This window comes from Embiotoca jacksoni, unplaced genomic scaffold (genome assembly GCF_022577435.1).
Source record: "Embiotoca jacksoni isolate LCO1_2020_lvr unplaced genomic scaffold, fEmbJac1.0.p SCAF_12, whole genome shotgun sequence".
NCBI classification, from domain to species: Eukaryota; Metazoa; Chordata; class Actinopteri; family Embiotocidae; genus Embiotoca; species Embiotoca jacksoni.
This window is the reverse complement of record NW_027185252.1, coordinates 482179-493560: the sequence shown is the minus strand read 5'-3', so window position 1 is coordinate 493560 and position 11382 is coordinate 482179. Positions and strand designations below refer to the sequence as shown.

Here is an 11382-nt window from a genome sequence, read left to right as displayed (position 1 = left end):
ATTTAGATATCACCAATGTTAAAATATCTATATAATTGATTTGCACTTTAATAGTGTTTTCTTTTATTTTTTTGGGCACTTTTGAAATCAAAATCATTTGAATTACAATAAATGTTATTATGAAGTATTTATTTTACCCAGACGGCATGTTTGCATGTTGCTCAACCCTTTTTCAATCTCTATTTTGCCTCAACACAGATTATAGCAATACTACTCTTTGTACACTAGAGGGCAGTATAAAACCATATTTTGAAATCCTCCCCTTATGCATGTGTGTTAGTTTTGTACAGATGAGTTACATTAAAGAAGCAATAAATTAAATTAAAGCAACTAGTTAAGAGATAGAAAGAGGAAAAGATGGTCAACACATTTCAGCACGGAAATTTTCATTGTGTCTAAACAACAAATATAAAGTAAATATCAAATAGGAAAAAACAATTCTAACATGAAGCTGAACGCTCTATTTGGATAAATATTAGCAGAGGTTTTAGTTTATAATCTTGTTCCCTTCCTGTCTTCTTTCTTCTTCTCTGCCGTCTATTCAGCAGCGTGTTTGTTTTCTAACAGAAGAGACAAACGGTGAACCGGCGGCGACCTTCCTGTATCCTCACTGAGCCGATCTCTAATGCTGCTCTCATCCCTGGCTGCTGTCCAGCTTCTGCAAATATTAAAAAAACAAAAAACAACAGGAAGAGACAGACAGAAAATAAAACGTGATGAAAGCTGCATAAAGAAGCCGCCGGAGACCGAGCAGGAGTATGGCCGAGTTTGGAAAATGAATACCGATATATCTGAAAGTTAGTATTTCTTTTACCTGAACTGAAATGCAGATAATGTCTCACTCTGATGAACTGAAGTCGTTCTGTTAACTTGAATTAAAGCTGTATTTATAACACGGTAACTTACTGACTGCAGGAACTGGATCTCTGAGCTGAGAGCTTCTCTGAGACGCTCCAGTTCTCCTTCTTTGTAAAACTCCAGCTCCGTCCTCAGCCTGGTGAGCAAATCAAACCACGTCAGTAAAACTATGATAATATGAAAATCTGGAAAAAAAAAAAAAAAAAAAAAAAAAAAAAAGCAGCTTCAGCATTTTGGGTTTGAAATATTGAGTTTAAACTACTTGATTTTTTTCCTGTTAATTAGTTTGCATTTTCTTTTTTTCTTTCTATCACTGAAGGTAAAAACTACATAAACACCATGAAAGTATTTTTCACTATAATATTAATAATTATCTTTTTTTTTAAACAACCAGATTAACATTCAGTAACAGTTGGTGTCAATTAAACAGATTAAAGTCATAACTGGTCCGACATGTTCGGACGTCCAGAGTTTGACGTCCCGCCCACCGATAGCTGTAACCTGACTGCACCACAGGCCTGTCAATCAAACAGACACGCCCCCCAAAACAGGTCTTCTTGAATCTTCTTTTCTAATGAATGAGGGATTATTTTCAGATGGACCTCCAGAAAACTAATAAGAAGGAGTGACTTTAGCTAACAACACCGAGATAACTGATGGACACATTTTATTCACTTTGGATTTGATGAGAGAAGTTGAATGGGAGTCTATGGAGCCGGAGGCTTTTTGGAGCCGACCTCTAGTGGCACTCGCTGGTATTGCAGCTGAAGACACTTCTGGATCAGAACCATTTTACAGACCTGAAGCTACGAACACTTTTATATCCCGTCTGTTGTTGTACCTGATCAAAGTAACTGAGCGAACGGAGGAATAATCTTGTTAATGTGAAATATAAACACCCTGTATGATAAATGAAATCGAATCGAGAGCCGCGCTAATAATCCAAAACGGTTCATCGACTCTTCACGCTGCCGTCAGCCTGTCGTCTGGTCCCTGTTATTGTGCGAGTGTCTCTGGGGGCCTCCTGAAACAGAGGAACCCCCGGGGGACAAATTACAGAGCGCACAACTATCTGACAGCAATAAATCAGGAGCAGAACATTTCTCTCACATCCAGTTCATCCAGTTGGATCGTTCTCGACGGGCTTTAAAGTGCGTCGGAGAGACGGATGCAGGAGGAACGACATGGCGCTCGAATAATGTCAGATCGTCCTCCGGTTCACCGCAGTGAATCTAAATCTGATGATGAGAACACGTCTGTTAGTAACGCTAACAAATAGTTAGCTCGTACGCAAAAACACTGACACACTAAACACGTCTGCGCCGCAGCTTCCTCCGGCGCCTTTAATTTGAGAACCCTTTGGCCCCGCCCCCTTTCCTCTACGTAGCCGAGATGGCGACCGCTTCGGGTGGAAAGTTTCACGTTTCTTTTATTGGGCGCGTTTTCAGTGTACTGCGTGTTTCTGCACTCATGTACTCAAAATAGTGAAAGTTAGTACACAAGTAGAACATCTGGAACACAAGTAGAACATCTGGAACGCAAGTAGAACATCTGGAACGCAAGTAGAACATCTGGAACGCAGCGTAAGAGGAAATTCAGGCAAAGAAAGGAAAGAAAATGATCTGAGTGAACAGTCTTAACACTAAAATCAGCGGTGAGCTATTAAAATACATTTAATGTACAAAAAGGACAGGTTTTTTTCCGTATTTAACACGATGAGATGAAACACTTTATAAAAACAATGGCTCAAAAATGGACCTTAAAGAACCCAGAAATATGAAGTTGAGACCTCGACCCCTCGGTTACCGTCAGCTTCTTCTCTCTTTAAAAGCAGTCGAGTCTTATGGCAGCAAAGTAAATATTTTACACTCTAATTTCATAAACACACGTCCAATTGTGTTACTGGGTTCAGTTTGTCTCTCTGGCCTTTGAGCTGCAGTACCTGACGGAGTGTGTGTGTGTGTGTGTGTGTGTGTGTGTGTGTGTGTGTGTGTGTGTGTGTGTGTGTGTGTGTGTGTGTGTGTGTGTGTGTGTGTGTGTGTGTGAGAAGGATCTATAATGGAGCCGCACATGACTTTCTTCTTTTATTGGGAGTTAATGAAACAATAAAACAGCCAGGCTGAAATTACATTTTCACCGGCTGAAAAAAACCCACAACAACAGTCGTGTTTGAAAGTTTCACCGTGAATTCTTTTAGATTTTGGTGATATCTGTGTTTTGTTTGGTTTCTTCATTAGATTTCTGTAGCGTAGTGACATTTTTAAAGAAACCCACACAAATATTTAAACAATGATAAGAAAGTGAAAAAAAAAAAAAAAATCCACGAAACTCTTAAATTCTCAATCCTCAACCACGATGTCTTTCTATTGTGCCGCCGTGAACCATCGGCGCCGGCCCTTCCCTGTTTTGCACACTGAACACTTTTTAAAAGGCCGCAGCACTCATTCACATTGACATGCATTCAATTTCCAACAATCAATAAGCGGAGAGTTAAATATGCGTTTTAAAGGGGCTGAAGACACGATTGATGGTCTCACTTCCAAACGGATGATCATAAGAATGACTGAGGGCGGGTGTACGGGTGGGGGGGGGGGCTCTGTCCAAAGCCACATCCTCAGCACTTCCTTGAGGCAAATGAAGGAGCGAGTATGTTTAATGAGGCTGATGGATGAACAGGACATGCTACCCCACATGCGTGATTTAAGGCCATGCTGAGAGAGGGGAGGGGGGTGTACAGCGAGGAGAAGACCAGGACATGAAGACGGGACAGGAAATATAAATAAAGTCAAGCAAGGACGGAAGAGAAGGCAAGGAAAGACGGGAATAAAATGTCTTTTAAAAGTTGTAAAAATATATAAATACATGTTTAAAAGTTAGATTCATAAACTGAAAGTGCCGAAAAAAAATCCTCCATCATCTCGATAAGTCTGCGGATTCGTTAATCACTTCCCATCCGTAGCGCAGTAGAGAAGACATTATCCAAAGTAGTGGCATCAGAGACAACAATGACCCTTCTTTCCTGGAACACTATTGATCTCCATCCTTTAATTAAATAAAGGAAGTCTCTTTGTGTGGAAACACGGTGGACCAGCATTCACCTGCAGAACCAGTCCGCTTTCAATAGATCCGCAATTCATATTCTACATCTGATTCAGTTTCTACGGTGACGAGAGGACAGCGGTGCTAAATGTTGCCGTCCATCACGTCATTTTATATCAAATATAACGTTTGGCTCCAGTAACGTCAACATATGTAGATTTACTGCTGCAGTATACTGTAAAATAAAATAATATCTAATGACACTTGAGAATTGAAAAAAGTCGGAGACTAATACGCAAGCTGCAATACCAGCGAGTGCCACTAGAGGTCGGCTCCAAAAAGCCTCCGGCTCCATAGACTCCCATTCAACTTCTCTCATCAAATCCAAAGTGAATAAAATGTGTCCATCAGTTATCTCGGTGTTGTTAGCTAAAGTCACTCCTTCTTATTAGTTTTCTGGAGGTCCATCTGAAAATAATCCCTCATTCATTAGAAAAGAAGATTCAAGAAGACCTGTTTTTGGGGGCGTGTCTGTTTGATTGACAGGCCTGTGGTGCAGTCAGGTTACAGCTATCGGTGGGCGGGACGTAGTATCTGTCACAATTGGAGAAAAATACGTTTAGCCAACTTCACCTGATGAGGCAAAGTGTTTCCGTGTGAGGAAGTTTTAACGATGACTTTTTTCCAGTGTTATTGTCTCTGACGTTTAGAGATGTTTGATTCCCTGTTTGCTCAGTTTGTGTAGAAAAGTGAATATCTTCCCTGGTAAAGCGTGACGACCCAAACTGTATTTATTTGTGGGTAAACGGTCGGTGTGAACGCTCCTCCTTCTTTGTTTTCCTGAATGAAGTACGCTGCAGATCAAAGCCTTAATTACGCCACGTGGTCTTAATGCTGTTATTTACACTTCTTCAGGATGTGGACTCCGGCCAGCAGCAGCGTGAGGAGACGAGAGCCGACTGCTCCGTTCAGCACTTCTTCACATCCCAAAGCTTGTAAATAACACCTACGATGCCACGTAGCGCTTCTTTTCCTCCGTCCCTTTAAGTTGTATTAAAAAGAGAAACCGCCGAGTCGTGGTGAGAAGAAAGCGTCCGAGTTCACGGACTGCTAAATATTTATCTGTTTACACTTTGTTTTGCTTCTTCCTCCGGTACTCACCTCTGACAGGCGGCGTCGGCGAGAGGCTTCTGACTGACAAACAGCCTCTCGGATCTCAGAGACGCCGTCGTGGCCTCGCCGTCGCTCAGCTGCCGATCCAGCTCTTAGCAGTCAGGGAGGGAAAACAGCGGGAAATAAAAAATGACGGCCGCGTAACGCAGCTGCATTTTTTAAGACATTTGAGACATCGGTTGAGACGATGGGATGAGATTTGGATTATATCTTTACCTTTTCTGCAGGCGTTGCTCTGTGACTGACTTTTGATGCAAACGGACTTCAACGCACTCGTCGTGTTAATTGAAGATGTATTTGAGGGAGGACGCATTATAATAATAAGAAAGTAAAGGACAGAACGCAGGCTGGATATATGAAAGTGTTCGTAGCTGTAAAATGGTTCTGATCCAGAAGTGTCTTCAGCTGCAATACCAGCGAGTGCCACTAGAGGTCGGCTCCAAAAAGCCTCCGGCTCCATAGACTCAAGATTCAAGAAGACCTGTTTTTGGGGGCGTGTCTGTTTGATTGACAGGCCTGTGGTGCAGTCAGGTTACAGCTATCGGTGGGCGGGACGTAGTATCGTCAGGTTCTCAATCAGATCGGTCAGATCAGTCAGATCCACCGCTGGCTCCTCCCCCAGCTCACCCAAATATGGTCACTTCCTGCTCGACGCCGCTCCAAACTAGCAAAGATGGTGACGGACAGAATCTGAACTGGAGGATTCATAACGTTCACAAACCAAACGGGTGTCGTCACTGCTTGTCATCGCTTGGGACAGATGCAAGTTTAAAAAACGTGGTAGACTGTGGGTCGACGTAGCCAAAATAATAATATTATAAAGAAAACCTAAAGGGAAAAAAACGTCTTCTTCTCACTGAACGTGTGAATCGAGCCCCTTTAACACCGACCTCAGAAAAAAAACCTCGTTCACACCAGTGATCTCGTTTCCAACCTCCATCCCGAAGCCAGACACTAACATGATTACATCCAACATCTGGGCTCCAGATTGAAACCGCCTCGTCAGCAAGTCTGACTAAACAGGTTGGAAAGCTGCCGTCGGCCGTCACCGTGGGAACATACTTCAAACAACAAAACGGGGGCAGGAAGACACATGCAGAGTGTTTAGCATTATGATCTCTAAGATCTGGATCATGAATCACGATTTCACCTTTCAGGGTGTCGTCCAGGCCGCGCAGCTGAAGCAGGAGCGTCCTCTTGTCTGCGTCCACGGAGATCATGTGACTGTTCCTGCTGCTCATCAGCTCCATCTCTGACAGCAGAAGGAGAGAGAAGACAGTCAGACCTCAACTTTATATTTAATAGTAACTGCACAGCACAACAAAAGGAACCTTAATCTGAAAAGGTGCAATGTAAGCATGTTTTGTAATTCACTTTAAATGTTCACTTAAAAAAAACAAAAAACAAACAGGAGAACACTGCGCTGAATCAACCGTTGCCATGGAGACGTCTCTTCAAACAACTGCAGAAGTTCTTTTAATTAACCTCAATAATGACGTAAAACTCACAAACACTATATATTTGTTTTTCCAAGTTTTCAAACTGCCTTCAAGCCAACGAACAAAAAACTTTTGCTGGAGTCAAAACCTTTTCGATATTTTATTATTATTATTTTATGAACGACGTCATGTTCGCAGCGAGGTCTCGTGAGTGTTTTGAGAGTGAGCTGCACAGATTTGAAATCTAAAATGATAAATAGGAGACTTTACACCTAACGAGCTTCGTATTTATGAGAACTGTGTAGTTTAGTGGGCGAGAACCGTAAAGTTTATTTCATTATTTATTCTTTGTACATTTATGCACTCGTGATATTAGAGAAAATAGATTTAGCACATTGAGTTCCTGTACCTTTAACTTTCAAACCCCAAATCTGATCATCACCTCAGTGTGAACAGAATTACTTCATGTGTATTTTATGACTGGAATCAGACTGTTTAGATGGTTTGATGGACATATTATGAAATAAGATATTTTGGCTCCAATTCCATAAACTTGTTCTTTTATTCCTACCAGAGAACAACTAGTTAGTTTAACTCCACTCAGTAATGAATAACATACCTGATTTCAGATACTTCAAGCTACCGTTTTAAAATCAGAAAACCTGTATTTACTTCCACTTCTTCTGCACAACATGAGCAGTCGGGTTTTAAAATTAAAACCCGGGCATCACATGACCTCCGTGTAGCGACTCCGCCTCCCTCCGCAGGTCCGTGAGCTCGGCGAGCGTCCGGCTCTCCGACGCCGTCTCTCCGTTCCCTCGAAGACCGAAGTCATCGTTGAACCTCGAGATCTCCCGAAGGAACTTTTCCTCTTCATCTCTCGACTCCTTCTTTATCTCGGCCTGGCAAGAAAAAAAAAAAAAAAAAAAAAAAAAAATGACGACGACGACACTTCAGCTGCTTGTGAAGCTGCCGACTTCTATTGATGATGAAATCTGAAAAAATAAAATAAAAACCTTTATCTATATTTTACCCTTCTGTCACACCCCCGTCTGACTTCACTTACAAAAATACTTCTTGACGACCTCGACAGCCTTTTGAAGAAATTTGAAGCGATTCTCAGTTCAGTGGCTCGGGAGGCCGAAAGACAATAAGTCCACTGACAAAACTGCGAAGTTACGGATGGACAATCCCCCCCCTCTTTCCCCCTCCCCCCTTCGTTTGATCAATCGATTGATCAGATGAAATAAGACGTGAATCGTCGCAGCTCGTTTTGAATCTCTATGATTCAGTTAAACACACTTGTTGAGTCACCAATCAGAGACGATTATTCCCGAGCTCTCTCTCTCTCTCTCTCTCTGTGTGTTCAGATACGAGAAGACGACTGTCGGTTTTCCACGTTTGCACAAAAGCGGTCCGACTTTGAGTCGTAAAATATTGATTGAAACCCACCAGACGTTCGCCGAGATGCTTCTTCCGGCGCAGCAGCTCCTCCGCTCGCTTCCGCATCCGCTCTTCGCTTTTCTCAGTCAGCCGGTGCTGCAGCTTCGTCGCAGACAACCGCTGAGCCTGCAGCGCAAAACACGGGAGACGGAGACGGAGACGGACGTACAGACGAGAGACAAAAAACAAACCCGTTTTTTTTCAAATCTTTCATTCGCCGCTCAAATGTTTCTCGTTTACTTCTTCAGCTGGTGTAATTACGCCCCTCAAAGAAAAGAGAGACGTAGACTCCCTCGAATTGTAATAGAAAGGAACACAGTTTTCAATCTGTTTCTTTCGGCCCTTCAGGCAGGAAGTGAGTTTGATTGTCGTCTTGTGTTGTGTGGACGTTTTTGTCTTTTCTTTTTAACTGGTGAGCGCAATCGGCCTCCGAGTTGTTTTTAAAACGAGGCGGTTCTCACAAAGCGTTTCATCACGAGAGCTGTAAACACAGCCTGCACGTCTGGACGATGGAAACCATCTCAATATACCCGCCTCCTCAAGAGTCGGTGCAGGAAGGCCTCCCGTCCTCACAGACGGACGCGTAGCCTCGTCCTCAGCGTGGTTTTTCTATTTCCAATTTGCTCTTTTGATCGGACGTCCGCTTTTACAAGCGCGGGAAGAAGTTAGCGATATTTCTGAAAAGGTCACAGAGCCGGAGGCCTTTTTGACATCGTATCTCACACCTGCTTAAAAGGTTTCACTAATGTTATCCGGTGGAAATTAGTCATTGATTTTTTTTTTTTTTTTTTTTACGGTGGCACTCGCGATCAATTGTTGATGAAACGAACGGTCGAAGATGAAGCAGGTTTTTTTTTTTTTTTTTCATCATAAAGCAAATCGGCTCATCAATATGCCAATATGCACTTCTTTAACGTCGCGCGTCCACTCACACTTTGTCTCGAGGTAAAACAGTAATAAATGGGATTGTCTTCCTCTTTACGTCCCGTCTCAGCTTCACAAAGACATCAGACGATAAGTGAACCGGGAAAATGATACAAGAGGAAAATATGAACCAATACTTCTTATGAGGATGTTTCCTTCTCCAGAAGATGACTTTGAAATGACTTTCAGGTTTCAGGTTACATTTGTACAAAAACAAAACAACAATTTAAACTTCCTACTGGTCCAAACCAATCAACATCATCACAGTACTTCAGATAACTTTAACTGTGAGACTTTTCCAAAGTGTAGGACACCAATCGTTGTGTTGTTAAAGGCTTCTCAGCATTTGCTTCTTTTTTTTTTTTTTATGGCTTATTTAATGTGAATCTCTTTGTAACTAGAGTTTATTATTATTTTGATGTATAAATCATTTGAATAGGCTCCTTTACTCCCATCAGACTATGATTTATATATATTATATTAATGAATATTAATATAAATAATATATTTATATTAATATAATATTAATTTATATTAACATATTAAAATATAATATGTTATATAATATAATTAAAATATATTAATATTTAATTAATATTAAATATTAATTTAATATTAGTATAATATTCATATAAATGATTTATAAATCTAAATAATAATAAACTCTGTTTGTATGGCACTTTTCTAAACTCTAGTTACTAAGATATTCACATAAAATAAGCCATAATATAAAAAAATAATAAGCAAATACTGAGAAGCCTTTAACAACACAATGATTGTATAAAACTATAAAAACAAATAAAATAAAATAAAAACAGGATTAAAGAAGAAATCAAGAGTTCGTCACTGAAATCAGCAAAAGTCTGTTTTTAAAAGTCTGTTTTTAAAAGAGATTTAAACTGATTTTAAAAACGTGGTTTTCTCTTCGAGTCACGAAAATAAGTTTTAAATGTTTGAACGACTTTAAAAACAACTTTAATAAGAACTAAACTTCACCGTTTGGTCCACTTCCTGGTTGGTCTTCTCATCCTCTTCAGAGGCGCTCCGGATCTCCTCCCTGCACCTGGTGATGGCCACTTTAACTGGAGACAGTCAGTGTTTATTTATTCAGCGTCACAGCGTGTAAACATAAACTGTTTGTTTGTTTGTTTGTTTGTTTTGAGAACCTAGCATCGTAACTAGCCCTTAGCTCGTTTGCTAACTAACGCAGGAAACCGTACCGTGTTTGAATTCGTGTGTCTGTTCACTTAATTGTTGTTCGGTCAGAAGTATTTGTTGGAAGAGTTTGTCTAAACTCATTTGGATTCTGTCGCGGGTTTAAAAAGTAATCTGAAATCAAAGAAATAGCTCCGACTGTATGTTAAGCTAACTAGCGGCTACTTCGTGTTTTTTTTTTTATTGTTTTTTTTAAGAACTTTATTGAACAAGATGTTCATTTACAAACAGAGTCGATAAGTACTCATTATTTAGTACAGAAAAGGTATCAATATGTAAATAATAGGACAGTAGAGTAACAATTAACAAAAGTAAAAATGTATAAATAAAATATAAATAAATAAATATACAACTCCCGTCATGCACCGCGGCTGACACCGGTCGGTTTGTTTTCGTTACGTATCGCTAATTTTCCCGTTTAATAAAATAACCACTGTATTTTATTTTACACTTTTACTACTTGAAAAGAGTCGAAACTTTACCAGATGTAATTTTGTAAAACCTAAAAAAAAAAAAAAAAAAGTAAAAAAAAAAAGAACTGGCGAAAAATAACATGTGCAGCAATCTATCCATTAATGAACGTAGTGGATGAAGCATCAGTTAACACCAATTACCATCAGTTAACACCAATTAACACCAGTTAACACCAATTAACATCAGTTAACACCAATTAACACCAGTTAACACCAATTACCATCAGTTAACACCAATTAACACCAGTTAACACCAATTAACATCAGTTAACACCAATTAACACCAGTTAACACCAATTACCATCAGTTAACACCAATTAACACCAATTAACACCAGTTAACACCAGTTAACACCAATTAATACCAGTTAACACCAATTAACATCAGTTAACACCAGTTAACACCAGTTAACATCAGTTAACACCAGCAATTCATGGACCCACTTGGGTGCATTTGTCACAAAAAAAAAAATCCCTTGACTTTTGACCAATGTTTTGTCCCAGCTTTCACTAAACTGGAGCTAAAAAGAAAGAAATTAAAAAAGAAAAAGCTTCTGATCCGGTTCGGTGCCATGAATCGCATTAACAGTCCTGGGAGGGACTTACATCATCCTGACATTCATTTGCTAAATTAATATCACGTATTGATTAAGCTTTTTTTGTTCATAACTCACCAGACTGAGACTGGCAGGTTTCCCTTTGGAGACTTTTAGAACAGCTGAGTCATCAGATTGTAAAAAGCAGACAATTATCCCACATATAGCAGTCTGAGCCCTCCTTCAATTGTTCCCATGTTCTTTTTAACACAACTGAAAGGCT

General features: G+C 40.2%; 1 protein-coding gene across 1 annotated transcript; it reads right to left on the bottom strand.

The window, feature by feature from the left end:
• Positions 1-446: 446 nt before the first annotated feature.
• ccdc172 (coiled-coil domain containing 172) lies at positions 447-10175 on the bottom strand. The gene is made up of 8 exons (XM_069144095.1): positions 10097-10175; positions 9873-9958; positions 7962-8078; positions 7246-7411; positions 6221-6322; positions 5059-5161; positions 907-994; positions 447-658 (listed from the first exon to the last, which is right to left on the bottom strand). The coding sequence occupies exons 1-8, from the start codon at positions 10173-10175 to the stop codon at positions 635-637; spliced, it is 765 nt and encodes a 254-aa protein (XP_069000196.1). The 3' UTR covers positions 447-634.
• Positions 10176-11382: the final 1207 nt, after the last annotated feature.